Here is a 21,587-nt window from a genome sequence, read left to right on the forward strand (position 1 = left end):
AGTATACAATACAATTGAATCATGTTCTCCCAAGTGTTAGTAACTGATTATGTTTCTAACTAACCGTCATGCAAATTTTTAGTGAACCGTTAGGCTGTCGCAAGAAAGAAAATGTGAAATAGGTGTGTTTTCATTTTTGATTTTGTCAGAGGTTTATCCTACGTATGTCTGTAGTAAACAGTTATAAGTTCGCTATGCCAGAATTAGTTCGTCAAAAATGTTTCCATCTCAATCCTAGTGCATTGACTCTTTTTTGGAAAAGCCAAAAATCACTATTTTGTGAATTGATGACATATTTTTAATTTTGCCAAATGTTGATGGAAGTGTGTCTCTTGTTTCCTTTTTACTCTACTACTAATAGCAAGAGTTTTGCTTTTAAGTAAGACATTTTTTAGCCGTTTTGATTTAGTCCACAGACATTGTTTTTCAAGATCATGTATTTCCTCTTCACTGCTGATCAAAATTAAGCAGCCAGTTTCTATCTTGTCCAGACTTGACTCCTGCAATTTACAACAACTGTTAGAGGCCAGGCACACCAACCCTCCCAGCCCCCTCAGGGCCTGCCTCTCTGAGTCCTGCAGTAGATTTCAGGACTTTATTACTTGTTTTTAAACAGTTAGACCCCTGGTTGTTTACCTGACCCTTAACCTTTCATGTACCAACTTGCTGTCTGGGATCTTTTGGTGTGCCACTGGTTCATAGCCTGTCCCCAAACATGATTGTTGCTATTTGGCTTCACATGCTAAGGAATGCTTCTTTGAATGATCTCAGACAGTCAGATAAAGTGGCCATTTTTAAATTCTAATAGTTCCATGGAACTTTTTAACTGTCAAATAGCTGCTATATTATTTATCAGTTATTTCAAGTCATAATTTATTACTCGTGCAAAATCTTTGCCATACAAAATCACTCTATAAATAAAAGATGTTTTATATACATTGCAGTTTAAAGCCTTGAAAACAGCAATTGTTACACTTATTACTGTATCTGCAGAGTTTCTCCTATAAAACCTAAGAAACCCTCGAGGCGCTAGGGCAGTCCATCAGCAGCCCACCATGTTTCTTTGTTAAAAAATGTTAAGATACAAATTTTCTGAGGTGCATCATAATTTGGAAATGATAGCATGTAAGGCCGCGCATCCTCTCGCGCCCAGTTCATTGCATAATGAACTTAATCCATCTTCACTGTCACACATGTATTTAAAACCCTTATTTACAATAAACAAAACTCTCTTAGCCTGATGGGGGGGCAAGTAAAGCCTGGTTGCCTGTCAGGGAGATGATACACCAGGGGAAATGTTGATTTACCAGGTTTAACCCTCTCAGGCTCAAATTACTTGCAAAGACTAGCTAAGTAGCAGTTAGCTGTTGCACATCTGCAACATCTGCCTGGAGAGGGTTAACCAAATACTTAGTGTTTAATGTACTTTCTATAATAGGTTAGCCATAACGCTTATAAAAAAAAATAAAAAAAAAAAAAAAACAATAGAAAATATAATGCAATATTGTACAAAACTGTAATATTACATGACTTGAGTTTATGATATAGTACAAGACGTAATATCTAAAGTTAGCCTGTCAGCATCTAACTTAATTTTGAACAGAGGGCTGTGTTTATATTATTTTATTTGAAAAAAAATAATTAGATTAAAAATGAAAGAAGTAAAAGTAGCTTCAACAATTTGAAAACTTGAAAAATGCACACATAAAACATACTTAGGCCAACAAAAAGAAAGTTAGAGAATTAATATATAATGACTGTAAAAACCACACAAAAAATGTGTGAACATAATTGTATTTTTTTCAACATTTTGGGATCATATATGGATCGTCTGAGACGAACACTGGTGAATGTGTTGGGTGGTTTTGCTTCTTTCTTGTGTATACGGCCTGTGTTTCTACGAGCCATTGATCTCTGACAGGATCCAGAACAACTGCTGTGGTTTGGGTTAACCTCTCTCAGGAGCAGGGAGATTGTTTTTGCTTCGGAGCAGGGAGATTGTTTTTGCTTCGGCCCATCATCTTTTCTGACATGATTCTGGTCTGCAGTGATCCCAGTGAAAGAAAAATTGAGTATCTATCAATACTACTCAGTTCCTGAGTTTTTCTCCTGCCTAGAATAATTATCAGTTTTGAGCATAAGTCAAATAAAGCATATTTGTTTTGTGGCTGTGGTTATCTCTGTTGATTCCAACCAGTTATTAAATTCTAAACAATCTAGGTAAATTACATCAATCCCCTCTTTATTTGGCAATTTTCAGAATTATAGCATCATATGAACATGCTTTGATGGAATTTAAATCTTATTGCTCCATAGGTCTTGATTAGAAGACCTATGGTCATATTCTGAATGAGGCTCTTTAGTCGTGGGGGTTTTGGGAACTACAGCCATTTGTCCAACCAGACTGCACACCTGGGATCCTCTCTGTGAATGACGGAGGCATGTCTGCAATGATTGTTGTTTCAGGGCTTTCAGCTCTAGCCGAATTGCAACACTGAGTGGAGTACGACAGAATGACAGACATCCATTTGTTTATGCAGTGTGTGAGCGTAGCTTGCGTGTGAGTTATGTAAATACATCTATTTTTGGCATGTTGGTGGAATGTTAAAGTGCCTAAGATGCAGCCGAACAGGATGTTGTAACTTATGATGATTGCTCATTTACAGTGTCAGATGGTGTTAATTTGTGGGTTAATATACAAATGTTTACATTTAAAATAAGCTACATACTAAACCTTGACTATAGTAAAACCTTTTACAAAAATGGACAGTCATAAATGCCATTTATCATTTAATACTTTCTTATGTTTTCTGAGTGTAACAAATGCCTTCATTTCACAAGATGCACAATATAGTGAAAAAAAAGTTTTTTTCACTGTTTTCAGAGAAACTAAAAATATCTTTTTTTCATTTTCAGAAATACAATAGTGTTTAGCAGTTAACGGTTAGCTGTTATCATATTCATACAGTGTTATTAAACTGCCTTCATTTGTTTTTTTTTATGCTTTCACGCTTTTTTTCTATCCAAAATGCCACCAGATAAAGAATTTCAAAATGCTGCAGGTTTCAGACTGATGATCAGCCTTTCTAAGAGTCTCGATTGGGGTGTCAACCTCAAAGCACTCACTTTCATATTCAGAGCTGATAACTTGACCTTAGAGAAAATGATATGCTTTCAGCAGCCAGATAGCACTTTGCAGAACTGTCACTTTGGTCAAAAATATTATGTAATCTTGTTCTTCTTGTAACATCGATATGATATGATCCTAACCTATTCCTTTCCCTCTTCAGATACAAGAGGAACATCATCTCCTGGATTCAGCTGTTCTACTGACTGAGCAACTGAAACCAGGTAAGAAAACAATCTATACATTTAAGGAAGTATTTTTACTCTGATTTAGGTTCTCCTACCTTTCTTCTTGTCTTGAGATTTACTCAGTGATTTGGTCACAAAAAGTGAACAAAGAAGATATCTTTCCAACAAATCACATTGTGGTGTGCTGCAACTTTGATTTTGGAGGATTTTTTTCCTTTCTTCCTTTCTCTCTTTCTTTCTTTTTTCCTTTCTTCCTTCCTTTCACTCTTTCTGTCATTTTCTTTCTTTCTTTCTTTCTTTCTTTCTTCATTTATTTACTTATTTATTCAGATAAACCCATCATTTGATTTGTCTGTGAGGTTTCTAAACTTGACAGACTGTATCTAGCAATTTTACATCGGCCTTAAGTCCTGTTACTTTTGAATGGATCTTCAGGTGTTTTTGCATGTCTATGAAATTTCCACAATTATTGAATTTATTTACAACTGCTTGAGTTGGTGTTGTACCATTTTGCAATTGTTTGAGTTAAAACAACTGCAAAATGTTTTAACATTTTACAGTTGTGCAGGTGTGAAAACTGGGTGGTCCAAATGTTTTGTGTTTTTTTTCCACCAGTACTATTCCAGTGTAACATCAGCTGGTGGTGTTAAGAGCAGAAAGTGATCATTAACAGAGCTGCTGGCAATAAATGAAGCTTAAAATAATGTTCATGAATGCTGTCCTACTTAATGTTCCAAATTACATTTACAATGTAACTGGTGATAATAAAACCAACAGTTGAAGATCTGGCTGTTGTTAAGTGTAAAGTTGAATGTTCAGAGGAAGTCAGAAGTTTTAAACATGCAGCATTTTTGGCTGTTCATCTCTAAAAGATGCACCTTGCAAAACTGGTTCTTTGTTCAGGTCCAAATACTAGAAATATGGAGAGATAGTGCCAGCTTTTAGGTACCAGAGTCAGCGTTCCTGCAGTGGAAAAACAATAAACTTATGCTCAGCAAGTTGCTTAGCACTGCAATGGATTTGGTTTTAGTCAGGGTTTTAGATGCAGTGGAGCCTGTTGTGTACTTAAAAACACTGTATGATGAGAAACATTAATAGAAACATTAATGGTGATGTCATCACTGATAAACGTTACTATGATGACCTTGACATTTTGTGCAGAACAGTGTTCATTTGTATTCTATGCCCTGTTGTCGACATTTACTTATATGTTTTCAAATCTTTTTAGAACCAAACTAAACCCAAAGAAAAGTTTTGGCAAATATTCCTTTTATGTGAGATATAAACATTAACAGACCTCATTTGTTTGCATACTTACTGGAAGTGTGTTTTACTGAAAGAGGGAATTTCCAAGGAATGTTTTTATTTTTCCAGTGTATGTCTTACTTTCACTTAGGTAGGTGAGATGGTTGCCAGGATCAAAGTACACCAAGGTTTGAAAAAGTTTCAAAACCACCAAAATTTTCCAGAACACCTATGATGCGGACAGACTAGTGCAGTCCCCGTCTTTCACCAGTTGCCGTCACTCCAGATCAACTGGCTGAGAAATGGCTGTACAGTTTTCCTTACTAGCAGAAACCCATATTTCATTGTCGTGAAAAACAGAGTCATGGTGTGAAACAAACAAATTCCACCTTTTACTCTTCGCTGCGTGACGCTTTTTTAAAACTAAAATAAGCCGTTGGCACCCGACTAAATAGTGAGAATCAGTTTGTTAAGTGTCCAGTGCAACAAGTCCATTGTTGTGAACATGTAAAATAAACATGAAAACTCCTGCTAAGTTTAGCAGATGTTAATTTGTTTTTTTTTAACCATATATGTTATTTTTCTGTTTCAAATAAAAAAAAAAATAGATCATTTGGTCAAGAGTTTTGTGTAGATGAAGTTACTCGTTAAACATAAAACAGGACTTTAATCAAACAGTAAAAGCTCTTCTGACATCAAAGTTCCTTCAATTAAAAAAAAGTTTTATTTTGCCTCAATAGATTTCTATGCATTCCTTACAAAAATATCCATAACTGTTGGATTTTTCTCAATTTGTCATGAGTTTGTTGGGGTTTTATTTAGACTAAAAAAAGCTTTTGCTACAGTCCATCTAAGCGCCTGTATCCAGACTTTGTAGAAGTATCTCTTCTGCAGCTAAAGCACCAAAACTCTGACACTTGGATTTTTTGATGCAAACTGTTTCCGCACTGCCTGCATATTTAGACCCTTTGTTCTACTGAAACTTAAACCTCAGCCTCGATCTCAAGTATCAAAGCTCCTATTGGTATTTTTATTTACATTATTACTGCATATTTAGCTAAATCCATTCTGCCCTGTCAACAGATTTTCCCTCTGCAGCTTCAGAGTTACAGTTCCTGGATGGCTTTGCACTTGCACCACACTCTTTCAAAGTTTCAGATAATTGTGTTATGGTTTTATAAGTAGGACTATCCCTTACCACATGCGATTAATCTAAAACTTTTAACGTTTTAGATTTAGTAAATGTTAAATAATGCAGACGACCTATTTTGACCTAAAAGTTGCGTAGGGTTACCTACTTCGCAGCAGCGCGCTACACGGTCTAGTACTGCAGTCCGAGTCACAAACGAGAGCAAAAATATGAGTGAAGAGAGTCAGGCTAATGGCAGCACTATTTATTTTCTTTATACTTCTCCATAATTTTATCTCTGAATTTCTTTTGCATTCCTTGGTCTCTATGATTCTGTTCGTTCATGACAGAGCTCATGGTTATCTTTTAGGGGTATCACAGTAAAGGGGAGCTGAGCATAACAACATGACTGTTTTAAAAAAGAAATTTAAAATTTTCTTTATCTTCAAATTTTTACTGTTTGGCTGTTGATCTGCCATGTAAAAATTGCAAAATCCATTCCAGTCTGTGGTTTGTAGTGAAAGAAAAATGTGAAGTTCAAGCTGTATGAATAATTTTGCAAGGCACAGTGAGGATTGGGAAATTTTGAGGAATCTGGCCTGGTGTTTACTGGTAGTATGAGCAGCAATCCTGATGACAAAGGGAGTGCAGGCCGACAGAGTAAACGAACATGTGATTCCAACTGTCAGTATTAGACTATTCATAGAAATCCTGTGTTGCACAAGGCTGATTTAGCAACAGGGTGGATTTCTTTTTTTCTTTTTTTTATGTGTATACACCCAAAATCTTATAGTCAATTTTAAAAATCTCCTTTCCCACCATTAGCTTTAGCTCCAAGAATAAAACCCACTGCATTGACACATCGACAGGTCTGATCCATAAACGTCAGAGGAATCTCACCGGAAACCGTGATTCATAAGAGTGTGTGCGTTTTTTTACACAGTGTAATAAGAAGGTCTTACATGAATAAATTATAAAACTCTAGAAGGCTTTGCTACTGAGAAAAAAAAACCCATCAACAATACAAAAAAATAAATAAATAATTGCTGCAGCCAGTGTGAGTCATGACTGATTTCTGCAGAAATAGCAAACCACAACACTTCCCTAAAACTGCAATAAGCAAAATCAGTAACAATCTGCAACGATGCCACCAAGAAATTTTTTCAACTATTTTTATTTTTATTTTTTTTACCTTTGATCCCCAAGTGCATTTTTTTTAGAAAAAAAAAATCTGAATCCATGTAGTCTGAAGAGCATGTGGAATAAATGAGGCACAGCCTAACTGGGTTGTCAATAGCTTACTTAGTAGTTTTCCATGTTCCTATAATGGATGTGTTAGTAAGCAAGTGTGTGTTTGTCGCATTAACCCATTGCCTTCGGGCCGCGTTTAGTCATTAATCAGAGTCATTAAATGGTGTCAGAGTTCTCTGCTTAACATCGGGGCAGTGATTTCCTTTGTGTGATGGAGGGGTCGGAGTTGGGGGGATGCGGTAATCCTTAACCATGCTCCAGTTGATGGTGACTTTACTGATAATAGAGTTCACGGCGGCTGTGCTCAAAAGCACTGCAGCAGCAGCAGTAGCGGCGGCGGTCACTGCGTCACAACTGCTAGGAAAGGAGATGGGAGGAAATGGGAGTCTAAACTGAGCTCTCAAACAGGAAGCCACCCTAGTTCTCTCATTGTTGAGCTTTTATAGACTCAACTTCCTGTCGAGTGTACTGCTGGTGTCACCATAGTTACCATCCCTGCTGTTAACGAGATGGACACTTCAAAGACTCCTGAGTGAAAGTCGCGAATGGTTAAAAAAATAAATAAAAACAAAGAAAAAACAGTTTAGAAAGAAAAACCTTTTTATGTTAGTCTGGTCAGCTATTCCTCTCATTGAGGTTTTCTTTTTTTGCAGTCTTAATAACATGCTCCATTTATCTGACTGTTCCATTTTAAGCTGGGAGCAAGAGAAATGAGCGAATCAGACAGCTTGTTGTTGGACAGAGTTGAGCAATGGTTGTAGAAATCGAGAGAAGCAGGGAGTGAAGGGTAAGAAAGGGAAGGAGTTAAAGAAAAAAAGAGGATGTGGCCAGCAGTAAAAGATGACTGGAGGGGAGTAGAGCTCTCTGTCTAATTATAGATCCTGCTGTGAGCTGGCTGAGGCAGAAGTGCTACTGGGGGTTTTTACACTGCCGGATATTTACATGACAAACACGGGTATGTGCCTTTTGATTTTGAATTTGGAGATTATGACGTGCACGTTTATGTGCATTTTCTTTTTCAGTATTTTTACAGCTTTGGAAAAAGACATGCAACAAGTTGAAGGAGTTTTCCAGAAATTTGAAGGGTTGTTGCTGTGTTTGGAATAAGCCTCATAAGCTTTTTAAAGGTATGGAGAGAAGAAACATTATTCTTAGCTGTCATTCTCATCTGCTGCATTTGATGTTAAAACAAAAGCAGCAGATTTATGCAGTGAGAGAACAGAGAGCTGCGCCAGATGTTTGTGGAAACTCTGTGACAACTTTGGAAACTGGACCTGCACTTCGTATCACATCCAAGGTCCTCCATCACTCAAACTCAAACTAACACCAGAGATGTGCTGATCAAAAAGATTAGTTGTGGATTGCTTTTACTCTGGTTTCAAGTCATTAGTTAGGTATGCACTTAGTGCATACCTAAAAGCAAAGTGAGGTGGATGGTACATATCAACCAAAGCAAAGTCTGATCATACAGTAAGTACATTGTAAAAAAAAAAAAAAATCTGTAAAAAACACAGAAAATGTTCTGGTAATTTTCTGCCAACTTTTTCTGTGTTTCTTTATAGTTAGTTGTACAAACATTTCCATAAACTCTAACCAAATTTTTCCCGTAATTCAACAGGTTTTCATGTTAAAATTACTCACGCACTAAACTTTTCCATATTTTTTTTACAGCAAATTTTCCTGTGCATTCACAAACATTTCTAGTACTTAAAAACATTTTTTATTTTTATTTTTACAGTGCTCACAAACAGCTCTCTTAAAATGTGCATTTCAAAATATTTTGTCTTCCAAATCATTCAAGTATTTTAAATGACCAGTTAAGTGTTGGACTGTATGAGGAAGCCAGAATGCATAGTGAGAACCTAGACGTCCACTGGTTCGCCACCTAAACTCCTCTTCCTGCAGGGCAACAGCTCCCACATGACGGCAGAATCTGAAAATGACTTTTGACTAGATTTCCTCCTGTGTTTGGTCATGCAGCATTTACATTAGGAGCATCAACGTGAAAGAACAGTCAGTAGCTGTGTTTCTGTTAATCATAAAATTGCTCAAATTGGAATTACGAAAGTAAATTTACTTAATACAAACACTACAATTTTGAAAAAAAACTTGTGTTTTTCAACATAAAGTTTTGCGCTACTTCAGGACATCAGAAATGGTAGATAATATATAAGCTGCTAATATGCCTTGAAAACAATATGAAACTTTATTTCATGTTTCCATTTACTTTAAAGTAAAACCACTGAACAAACGGTCTGCTTTGAATCTCCTTCCCTCATTAACGACTTCCACACTGAGGAGTGTTAGCAGTTAGTCATAGTGTGTTCACTGACTTGCTGGATTTTTGCGTTTCCAACAGGAGGAATACCCAGTGAGCAGACAGAAAACCTTGCAGTTTCATTCACAAGTAAATTGACAGACACTACAAATCGATGCAGAGCAGCTTTTTATGACTAGAAATGTAAGGAAAGATTTATGGCATGTCCAGGGTGTGCTCAGACCACTTGCCCAATCAGAGAGGGCAAGAAGAAGAACTATAGACACTGGATGGATGGATGGATGGATGGATGGATGGATGGATGGATGGATGGATGGATGGATGGATGGATGGACAGAAGGACGGATGGACAGAAGGACGGACAGATGGACGGATGGATAGATGGATAGTACCTCTGAGATTTTAAGTGTGCCACTTCATCCTATGGGTCAGAAGCAGTTGGAACTTCTTCCAGAGGGAGAACATGCCACTAACAGGAAAAGCAAATTTAATCATTTTCAGTTGACTTTCTTTTTTCTATACTTCTGTCGTGACATATGTTGCCTCATCTGCAGAAGTTAAATTGCACTTTCAGCACAAAGTTCAAATTTGACTTTGCTAAATGAGGAAATGGACAATAGTAAGAATTTGATGAGCTACCCTGTTGAGATGCTTAGTGGCAGTTATTTCTGTTCAGCTTCAGACTGCAGTGAGATATTTTCTAGTGTATTGCTGTAGAAGTGCTTTTACTTGAAGAAGGTTTCATGTTTTACTAATGGACGTCTTTGTGCTTCATGAGTGTCTTATTTTATTTTGACATTTGATTATCATCAGCTGATATGCTGATGATTCCTAAGTTAGACTGAGACAACCTTCAGCTTGTATTTTTGGTACCAGAGAACAAGCAACAAATATCACACAGTTGGTCTGAAAAGTACACACACCCCTTGTATAATACCAGATAAAACACACCATAAGTCATTTCAAGCCTTTTAAAACATTCATCCTGTTCAATCCAACTGAAAAACAACCGAATATGTCAGAAGGAAAAATATCTTCAAAAGCTTGTTACATAAGTGATCACACCCTTTTTAAAGCAACCATTGATTCAGTTACATCATTCAGATTTAGTTCTGGCTCATTTTCTGGCTCATAGTTTTGTCCATTTAGATTTATGCTTTATCCTCAGTTACATCAAAAGAAAATTAACCTCAGAGCATAATCCTGCCACTGACATGTTTTACTGAGCACTCTGTTTTTCTTGCAAAATTTGAGCCAAAGATTTGATTTTATAAAGTTACTACTTATACCTTTTTATCTTTTGCATTTTCAACCTTAAATGAGCCTCATTTGCATTCATTTTTAAATTTTTTGCATGCTGACTCAAACACCCCAAAAGTAATTAGATATTCATCTACTGAAAGTAGCATTTGGGGATGAGTGATTAAGCCACAGGCGCTCCTGTACAGTGAGAATGGGCGGCCATGTTGCGACTATATTTGGACATGTGACAAAACCAGAGGCGCTGTCAGCTCTGTGCATCGTGACTTTGTTTTCTAAACCTGGTCGCACTATCCTGAGTGTCGTCCCTGTCAGCACATGAGAGATTCACTCACATGCAGGTAGCCAAAGATTGCTGAGCAACTTGCTTTTCTTGTCTTTTTGCTGCCCTTTCCCTTCACTTTAGGCTCAGCAGTTTGTATTTTTTTTCTTACTTTGTTTTACACAACTTAAGTTTTGCTGCCTGTGCTCTGACAGAAATACAACATTAAGAATTAGTGTAGTTGTGAAGTCGAAAGAAAATTAATTTTTCACATTGTGAAACATATTTCATATCTGGATTTAGCTCTGGACTTTACCTGATTAAGTTGATTAAGTCAAGCCGATTTGTTTAGCACATTACAGCAACAAGACAGTTCAAAGAGCTTTACTCCATAAACATAATAAAGTAAACAATTATGAAACTGCATCTAACATTGCATATTTGCTTGCATTCACCAAGCAAATATACATCAAACATGTTGATGAATTTTCCACTTATTATGAATCAAAGGAAGCTCTAAACAGGTGGGGCTTTAGCCTTGATTTTAAGGACCAGTGTTCCAGCAGTTTTGTATTTTTGTGAAAGTTGAAATAAGATATGTGCTGCATAAAAACTGGGCTTTAATGAGAACGAGGTTCTGCAACAGCTGCATCACAACCATGAACATGTAAAATGCAATTGTTGTTGTTATAAATGATCCATTCGGGGTCATAGGTCAGGTTAGATCCATACTTCAGTATTTTTGCAAGAGGCATTTTGTTGTCAACATGAATATGTGAGAGGGAAATTTTCACAGTTTAAAAAAATCTATTTGTTCATGGTTTCCTAGGATATAAAAGGTTAAAAGGTTCCAGTTTTTTAAAGGAATGGTTCCCCGGTGGCTCTGTGTCCCCTACATGGCATATGGCAAACTGGCAAATGGGATTTCTTTCAACAAAACTTAGAAAAATACATGTCTTCTGTCACCTGTCATCTGCCTCATACGGCAACACCTTCCCACTCTCTGAGAACAAAATAATCCAATGAGACAGAAAGAGCGACTTGTGCACGCTCTGACCCGACCTGTAGAACCAGTCCCGATTAAACTGTACACTCGCTTAAAATAAAGTACAAACAGCTGGGAGGAATCAAAGGAGAGGCATTACCTTTACAACCGTGTGGGAGCGACTATCTCAGACAAACACACCTGTGTTTCATTTGGCCCGTCTGGAAAACACTCGCCTAATCTGCCCAACAAATCAGCACATTCCCAACGGTTCTGTACTACCAGGCAAATGGTGTCTTCACTGCTGCCATCGCGATTTCCATAATATCATGCATTGTCACACTCACAAACTGTTTTTGTAGCTTTTGTTGCTTCTTTATGTGTGTGTCTCTGTCGATTCAACTGGAGCTTTGGAGTTCAGAGCCTTATGTTGCATTATGTTCTGTTTGCATTCACCAAATCCTCTGTTTGTTCTTCTGACAATAGAAATAAAATAACGTGATAGTGAGATTACCAGGAGTGAATGTGTCAGGTCCACATTCCCCCCCTATTCTTCCAGCACCATGTTGGGTATTTTAAAGCTGTAAAATAATGTACAATTAAAGAAAAACTGAACTCAAATTATATTGTTAAAATGACTTAAGTAAAATAAATTCTTTCATTAAAAGAAAATCATCCTGATCAAATATTTGATCAATTTAAGTGTGTTTAAAGTCAGATACTTTTTTCTTGTTCAGAGTTTCTCTGTGTTATTCCAGCATGTCTTTTGGCAGGAGTTTGCTTTTGAAAAAATAAACAGCAAATAAGTCTAGACAACAATATTTTCATGTGATCAATATCAATAGGTATGTCTGATAGAACATTCAGTATGTTCAATACGTAGAATATTAGCTGAACTCAGTACATAACCACACAACATTCTGGAAGCCAATCTAGGATGGTGATGTCAATTAACTCACTCAATCTTTGATTACCCAGCAACAACCTACTGAGTAACTTGCACAGCAGCAGTTTTATGTTTTGTCATAACTTTCCCTCATAGCTCCTTAAATATGAAAAACAGGAAAGTCATAACACCAGTTTGGCAGCAAACATATCCATCCGTCCGTCTGCCGTCCATCCATCCATCCGTCCGTCCATCCGTCCGTCCGTCTGTCCGTCCATCCGTCCATCCGTCCATCCGTCCGTCCGTCCGTCCATCCATCCATCCATCCATCCATCCATCCATCCATCCATCCATCCATCCATCCATCCATCCATCCATCCATCCATCCATCCATCCATCCATCCATCCATTTTCTGTACATCCTTGTCCCTGCTGGTGCCTATCTCCAGCAAACGTTTTGGGTGAGAGGCAGGGTAAACCCCAGACTAGTCGCCAGTCTGACATAATCAATAATTATCAATGATTATTGATATTGACCTAAGTTTTTTTTATCCGGTGAACTCCACACAAGACAAAACAGTGAAGTTGTGATTCTGAGCAGAAACATCATATACTCCTGCAGTATGAGTTGCTTGGAGAAAGACTGCAGAGAGAGGTCATGTGGATCCAGGAGTTTACAGCCAGTCTGTGAGCGAAGGGTCATGTTGCTGACATGGGAACTCAAACTGTATTTTCATACAAAACCTTTAGTCCATCTGCAGGACCAGAGTTAATCATGGGTCAAGTCATTCATCAGCCAAAGAGTCAAAAAGATTTTCCTCAGTTCTGTCATTTCAAAAAGTTTGAGCTAATCCAAACCCAGCTATTGAAAAGTTTAAAAGTTCAGTTGAGATGCATTCTGTTTGTGGGAAATGAGAAATGAGGCTTTCAAATGAAAGGCTAATCAGTAAAAATCTCCATCATTTAGTCACATTGGATGTCATATCTTAAGTTATGGCTGTCAACATTAATGCATTGAAACATACAGTTGATCTGAAATTGTGAACACCTGTTTATTACATAATGCAGATTAATTGAACAACCTGTTATGACTAACATCCTCTGTCCTACAGAGAGTTTCCTAGTTCACAGCAGCGTGAAAGTTTTTCCATGATAGCAGACATAATCACAAGTTTAACATTTTCCAACTTGTTGCGATGTAGCACGTCTACAGGTAGGAGCTAGATGGGTATTTGCCATGTAGCCCATATTTTGACGCCAGGGTGGCATCAGAAAGGGGCGGGGCACCCGAGTACAAGAGAAAATAAAATGTATGTTATCTGGCATTTATCCCCTGAATAAGTTTTCTAAGTTGTTTGCAAGTTTCCCTTAATTGCTGTCGAGTGCTTGGAGACAGAATAACCTGCTTTCTGCAACAAAAAACATTAAAAGCAGATAATTGTGTATTAATTGGTTGGAGTGCAATGGAAGGTTGGGCTTGGCTCAAGCTTACAAAGTTAGTTCATGCTGATTACTCATAGCACTACAGTGTGATTAATCTGATGAAATTTTGAAATCAATTGACAGAACTAATCCAATTAGAAATGCTTAGTTATCAGATTCATTTGTGTTTCAGAGAATCTGTGGCGACATCACCGTGTGCTTCTGCGGTTTCCCCGCATTTCAGGACGGGGGAGCAAGAAGCAGAAACAGACTCACTGTTTCATTCTTCCATTTCCTTTTATAAGCATGTTCTCTCTCTGAGAGAGGACATGTAAGAGAGAGAATATACTCAGTTATTACTCTCTGAGAATAATAACTTTATTATTTCTGGATGTCATTGGAGAAAAGCAAATGCTCCCTGCGCTCTGCGATGGTGTGAATGTGCGTCTCTTGCCATGAGACGTCTGTCATTCCAGCCGGAGTCTGCATCCGGGCTGTGTTTGTACTTCCTAATATGGAGGAGCACTGACCTGCATGCAATCATTCACACACACTCACACACACTATGCATGCAATAGATCAACCCAAACAGCGATTTTGAGACAGTTGCTTTCATTTCACTGTATTTCCGCTGCGCCTACTGGCAGCAGACCAGACCTCGTTATGAGTGACATTTACTTCTCCAGAAGCAGTGAAATGATGTCAGATGAAGTTATTTTTAATAATTGTCAAAGTGCGTGTGCGTCTGTGTGTGTGTGTGTGCTTGAAAGTTTGGTTTCACCGTCAGGCAGGTTTGAGCAATCAGTGTCTGCTCCAGCCTGTTTCAGTGTTTGTGCGCCTCATGAGAATGTGCAGATGCATCTGTTTATGAGCGGGGTGTGGGTTTTTGGAATGTTTACAAAGGTTTGCTCACAATCAAGTGTCATTCAAGTGAATGTAAAAATGATGGAAGTGGTGTGAAATAGTGTGTAGATGGAGGAATGAGTGTTGCTTGCATGTGTTTATTCTTATTCGCTCCTGGTGCAACTTATGTGACGGTGTTTACAGCTGCTCCTGATCTGAGTCACTTTTTTTTCTTCTGTGCATCGGGAACATCGCTGTGTGTCATGGACAGAAACTGCCTTCCCTCACCTCCCACTCTGCCTTTTCCCAAGCTCTTTCCTTCCTTGATCCTGCATTTAGCGCCGGTTGAGGAGATATTTCCCAGTGACTCAGCCATGCTATGCAAATAACCCCGACTGCATGCAAAGGGCATGGAAATGTGCAGAGTGCAGCAACCACACTCAGCTTATTGAAATGCAAAAACATATATTTACATATATAACAAGTATTTTTGTCTACTTTCAAGTGTAAACATCTTAGTACACTTGAAATAAGAGAAAACTAGCTCATAAGTCCAGCCAAATATAGTAGCTTGTTTTAAGTCAACACGTCTTTAATATTGATAAAAAATTGTAGCTCCACTGGCAAATTGTTTCACTCAAAATGATAAGTGAAATAATCTGCATGAGGAACTACTACTTTTTAATAAATATTATGAAATAATTTACTTGAAACAAGCTCCCATGTCTTGCTGAAAAGTTCCTTCCTTGTAGTTTAGTTTTGTCTGATTTTAAGTACAAGATATTTACACTAGAAACTAGACAAAAATACTTCAGATTCTGTGTTTTAGCAGTGGATGTAAGTTTTCACTTTAATTCTGTATTACTGTAGCTATAAGGAACTTTAACAGCTGTTGTCAGTAAACTTTACAAAATAGGTTTTCAGCGGCTATTAAGAGGAAGTCTATTACTGAGTGTTGCACCATAAAGCAACTGTAACTATGACACATTAAAAAGTGCATGGCCCATATCTTCTGCATTGTTGCTAATTTGTGCAACACATTTTTATTTGAATCTGTCGAGGCCTTTTTATTACTGCTGCAGTGACTAGATCTCATGTTTAAATAGTTATCATGAAGCGGTTTGCTTGTTGTCGATCTGGAACCAAATTATCTGCAGGCTATTCCTCTGGGAACAATGCCAACTGCAAGTTTGTGTGACTGATGTAGGAAGATAAGGGATTCCCAGGTAAAAACTTGTCAATTATCCTTCTTAATTCTATTTGTTCACTGAAAAGGGAAAATGAAACCACAAAGCTGAAGTTTTTGTGTTTGTTTTGGACATATCTCAATTTTTATCAAGTTTTCTCTCATGGTTTTGTTTAAAAGCCCCAAATGCTAACATATTTTGATGTCTAAATTTTCAAAATATTTAATTTCAACAAATAATTTAGAGTTTAAAAGTATTTACTCTTTCCAAGTCTTAGACTGCAGAACATTCAGTTTATATATAATAAAGACCAGAGTTATGAAGTGGGAAATTTACATCAAAGTTCAAATCCAACATGGCTGCCACACATGTAACACATTGCAATAGTCACAGGCACCAACTTCTGATCATTTGTATCTGAAACAATAACTGGCACACAATTTTATTAGAACGTTCAAATGGAATCTAGAGAATTTGTCATTATTGGTTTGGAATTCTAATGCTAGTTAGCCTGGTCTCGAAGCAGAACAAATGGCAGATTCCTCTTGTTTTCTGACTTTCCATTGGAACACTATTGAATCCAATTTTACCTAAAAATTACATAAAACACTGCTTTCTATTACTACTTCTCTGATATGTCTATAATGCTTCTTTTTATCAGAACCTTCTTCTATGTGTTGGATGTTGTTAGTGAGGAGGATTATTGACATGCTCTTTCTGTTGTCCGTCTCTTCCAGGTTTTTCCAGCGCTCTGTCAGCGTCCTGCACCGTGTTCCCTCCCATGGACCTCCGGGTGGGAGAGCGGGGGACCCCGCTGCACCAGCCACTGCTCCTCACACCCTTCTCCCCACAAGGCCGCAGCGCATTCTCCCAGCAGCAGCAGCTGCATCAGCAAATCAGGGTAAAGATCACTGCAATGCCAAAAGTTCCTGACCAATCAAGGGCAGCGTGAAATTAAAACAGAAAAACAGAAATGAAAAAATATTTGTCATCCATCCATTCATCCATCCATCCATTGATTGAACTTTGGGGGAAAAAAGGAAAGTATGGAATTTTAAAATTAAAAATTGTGTTGTAACTCTGAAAAGCATAGATAGACAAACTTCCTCAAGGTAACAACCCAACCTTATTCTTCATCCCATCATTCTTGTCCAATATCCGTCTGTGTTTTTGACTGCAGTTTAATATGGAGCAGAGGAGACGGGAGCAGGAGCACCAGGAGAAACATCAGGAACTGCAACAGCTAATGCACAAAGACAGAAGCCAGCAAAGTAAGTCTGTAAACGCATGCACACACGCACACACTCTGTCTCGCTCTAAACCCTTTGCTTTAATGACATGTTTCTGCAAGCTTAAATTAAGGTTCCAAACTGCCGTTCTTCATCTGATCTTTAAAAATAAGCATTTCTCAGAGTGCTAATCGTGGCCGTAGAGGAAAGTCCCCACAGGAGATCTGTGGCTTTGAATAGTGACTGAACTGCGTCACTTCACTTCTCAGAGCTGTTTGCTTTGAAACAACAGCTAAATATAACCTGACAAGTGGAGCTACACCAGGGGAGTTAAATATAGAGTTGGGTCTGGGCGCATAAAGTCACTGGGTCAATATTGACTAGATCGCTCCGAGCACCTGCTGTCACCTGTGTGTGCACACATCTGCTTTCACAACGAAAACACACCCAACTGACAGCAAACACACTCACAGAAAAGTCTGACACGTATGAAAAGTGTCCTTTTGTTGGCTGAAAACATTGTTTTTTTAACACTTTTTCTTGATGTGACTAATTACGTTCTGACATAAAACACTAACATGAGTCATGTGGATTGGACTGCTTACTTTATGCTGTAATTCTTCCATCTTTATGTTGTTTTGTGTGTGTGTGTGTGTGTGTGTGTGTGCATGTGCGCGCATGTGTGTGTGTCTAACTGGTTGCTGTTGTCGATCTGCAGGCGCTGTGGCGAGTTCAGCGGTGAAACAGAAACTCCAGGAGGTGATTCTCAAGAAGCAGAAACAGGCGGCGCTTGAAAGAACAAACTCAAACGCCTTGAATGCACATTCTGTACCCTACAGGTGACGAAATGAGTCTCAACTTATTTATCGTGCTGCATTCGTTCTCACCGACTCATCTCTGCCACGAAAAAAATCTTTAATCCTGAAATAGTTCTAACATAGAGTTGGTATAAAAAGAAAACTACAGGCTTTCAGTTCCGTGTTAACACATTAATAAAATTATAAAAATAATTGGTCCAGAGGTTGTTAAATAACACGAAAGAAATAACAAACACTGAAATTGAGAAAATATTTTTGTCAACTGAAATAAATAAAAATGGTAAAACAAAGGGGAAAAACTACAACTAACCAGAACTAAATTATAAACTTTGAAAGATAAAACATACAAACATTTCAGATAAAATGTCCTACGTTTTTGTGTTTATGAATCTATTGAAGAGCTTTTTGGGAAATTCATTTTTTCCACTGAACATCAGCTGTTGGCAAATTACAGTGGCTCTAACGCTAGTCAACAAGATGACGACAGCAAAAATGTTCATAAAACACCAGCTGGTTGTTCAACTATACACATATGTTATGCATAATACATAATGTATTTTTTCAAAATATATTTATACATAATATATTATGATTATATCACACATATATACATCATATATTTTTTACAAATTGATCTCTGGTTAAGTATTCATTACTTGAATATGATGTCGTTCATTACGGTTGTAATTGTGTGCATTCTTCTGTGCTGTGTTCTTTCAGAAAGCTTGGTCCAGACCCCAACGTCCCCACCCAGCCTCTGGTCTCATCTCCACCACAACCTCCATCTGACGGCCTGGAGGGGACGCCGCTGCGCAGAGCAGGTAACACACCAGCTACATGCCCCATGTTCTAAATAACCAATGAAACCTTTCTGTTTCATTGGATGTATGAGATTATGAAGTGAAATAGGATAAAGTTATTTCCTCAATAAAAAAATGCAGAGATATAGAGTTCAGCAGCAATAAAGTCAGATTAATCAAATACTTAATTATAAATTTCTAACCTCTAGAGAAAGTGGTACAATTTTAACAACATAGATTTGAAAATAAAACTTTCTTTGCTATTTCAGAGCAGATTAAAATTCTCACTGAAAAAAATAGAGCATAGGCACAGATGGCAGTGGATAAATGATTTTCCGTTTATCCACTGTCAGTCATTTTCTTCAGCACATTTAGCAGTGCGTTCACAAGATTGATTGACAGTGCAAAGATCCTCGTCCTGACTCTTATTTTTTTTTAATCAGCATTTCTCCAGATAGCAATAGTAGCACAGGAAGGTGAAGAAGCTTGATATTTTTGACAGATTATCTGTATGATTCCATTCTATTACGACATGGAGGCAGTTTTAAAAAATATGGTAAAAGCATATTTTTGTAAAAGTTACATACGATACACAACTTTAATGACTTCCACATGTCCAATTTGTCAGCGTCAGAGCCCAACCTGAAGGTGAAGCACAAGCTGAAGAACCACCTGAAAACACGAAAGAGTCCGCTCACCCGCAAGGAAAGCGCCCCGCCCACCATCAAGCACCGAGCGTCGGACGTGCTGGGTAAACCCCACACAGGCAAAACAGCAGAGGGAGCGCATCATGCCACATTACTGCTCTAATCTGCGACTTTGATGAAGATTTGTTTATTTTATAACTGATAACCAGATCTCCAACTCAGCTGTTGTGTGCTTGTGTGTGTTTCCCCAGATTCTTCCCCCAGCAGCAGCAGCACTCCGGTCTCTGGCTGTAGTTCTCCTAATGACAGTCTACCCAATGAGAATGGACTGCTGCCCTCTGCAGGCGGGCCTCTGCATGAGGTTAGCGAAAAGTTTATTTAAAAAATCCAACATTCCCAATTATTTACACCGAGCTGCTGCTTCTTTAGGGTTTTGACAGATTTCATAGGAAAGTGATTCAAAGATATGCCAATATTTTAAGTTGCTGATAGAAGAAGAAGAAAAACTAAAATATGAAGATGACTTCATTAGCCTTTATGGAACAAAGCTGTCCAAATTGCTGCTTGGGAGTTATTAGGGTTGATGGGTCAATGAAGATGAAGACTTTTTTAAAATTAGAATACAACTATGACCCACTAATTAAAATCTTATCACAAAAAATGTCATATACAACATTTTATTAAAAGTATTCATCTTTTAATAATCAAGCTTCTTATTTTCCCCTTTAATTTCATGGGAAATATGACCTGGAGACACTGGAGCAGACCTTAGTGCACCCAAATCTGCTTTTAATTGTAATACTTACAACTCAGCTGAATACAGTTTTAAAAAAAGAGTGATCTAATTTCTGTTTTTATTGCTGAAAATGGACATAATATTTTTCAGTTTTTTCCAGTTGATTCCAAAATAAATGTTGAATGTGGCAGCCTTTTATTTTTATAAATAAGAAAAATAGGAAGTCTGGGACATACACATCTTTACAAATCTTTTTACATCCTTTCCTATAAAAATATTTTTTATTTGTTTATTCATTTATTTTATGCTAGGTTTACTGTTTAAACTGTGACAGACTGGCGACCTGTCCAGGGTGAACCCCGCCTCTCGCCCGGAACGCAGCTGGAGATCGGCACCAGCACCTCCCGACCCCGTTAGGGAGAAGGGTGATCGGAAAATGGATGGATGGATTTACTGTTTCAAAAAATTTATTACTTTGTGAATTTAATTTTTAAAAAATGTTGGAGGTTTTGGGTCCACAATTACTGTCTTGTTGAGGATTTTGGTCAATGTTACCAAAAGTTTGAACATCTCTGATCTTGAATCTTCACACAGGCTCATTTTTAAGTGTCAAAGCCAAAAACAAAAAAAAAAAAAGAAAACACGCTTTGATTGATGTGAGAAGCTGCTCTGCAAACATTAACTTTGTCAGGACTTCGAGTAATGACATGTTTAAAGCAGCGACACGGGAGCCTGTTTGTCAGCTGGTTGCACATAATTCATTTAATCACGGAAAGTGGGCCTCGGTTACACCTGCCTCGCTGTTTGACTCATGGTGGGCTGCCGTGTCGGGTGTCGGGTCGGTTAAATCAGAGACGAAGGTTTTCATCAGACTGCATTGCCAGTCCTCAGACTACTGAATACTAACTACTGAACAATTCTGGAGATATTGTTCAGACAAACTGTCCGGCTTGTGAAGAGATAAAAAATAAAGTAAATGCTGAATATTAATCACGTTAAAAAGAAGTTTACTTTAGCAGTACCTGTTTGGTGTTGGCAGGCTCAGAAGTTGCTGCTCAGAGACGGGACCTTGTCTAACTTCACCATCCAGAATCCATCCACTCTGCCCACCATCACACTGGGACTGCCAGTCAACCCCAGGGTAAGCACATGTTTGGTTCATGTAGCCTTTATTCAGATTACCTCCTTTTATCATTTAAATCGTTATTATCACATTTATTGTAACCATAACAGTACCACAAATTATTGTGATAAGTCCAGGTATGCCTACTCTAACAGGACCTTTCACACATAA

At 37.9% G+C, this 21,587-nt stretch overlaps 1 protein-coding gene across 4 annotated transcripts in view; it reads left to right on the forward strand.

The window, feature by feature from the left end:
* hdac7a (histone deacetylase 7a) overlaps positions 1-21,587 on the forward strand; it is a 72,883-nt gene that overhangs the window by 29,905 nt on the left and 21,391 nt on the right. For 2 of the 4 annotated variants that reach the window (XM_055048272.1, XM_055048270.1), the window contains exons 3-10: positions 3,291-3,351; positions 16,801-16,964; positions 17,244-17,334; positions 18,011-18,131; positions 18,831-18,931; positions 19,539-19,661; positions 19,809-19,918; positions 21,333-21,434. In XM_055048272.1, coding sequence (XP_054904247.1) covers positions 16,845-16,964; positions 17,244-17,334; positions 18,011-18,131; positions 18,831-18,931; positions 19,539-19,661; positions 19,809-19,918; positions 21,333-21,434 — 768 coding nt within the window. In that variant the 5' untranslated portion in view covers positions 3,291-3,351; positions 16,801-16,844. Of the gene's footprint in view, positions 1-3,290; positions 3,352-7,447; positions 7,896-16,800; positions 16,965-17,243; positions 17,335-18,010; positions 18,132-18,830; positions 18,932-19,538; positions 19,662-19,808; positions 19,919-21,332; positions 21,435-21,587 lie in introns of those variants that run through there. The other 2 variants (XM_055048268.1, XM_055048269.1) reach the window with 1 other exon arrangement.

This window comes from Poeciliopsis prolifica, unplaced genomic scaffold, assembly GCF_027474105.1.
Source record: "Poeciliopsis prolifica strain line A6 unplaced genomic scaffold, Auburn_PproV2 SCAFFOLD027, whole genome shotgun sequence".
Classification (NCBI taxonomy): Eukaryota; Metazoa; Chordata; class Actinopteri; order Cyprinodontiformes; family Poeciliidae; genus Poeciliopsis; species Poeciliopsis prolifica.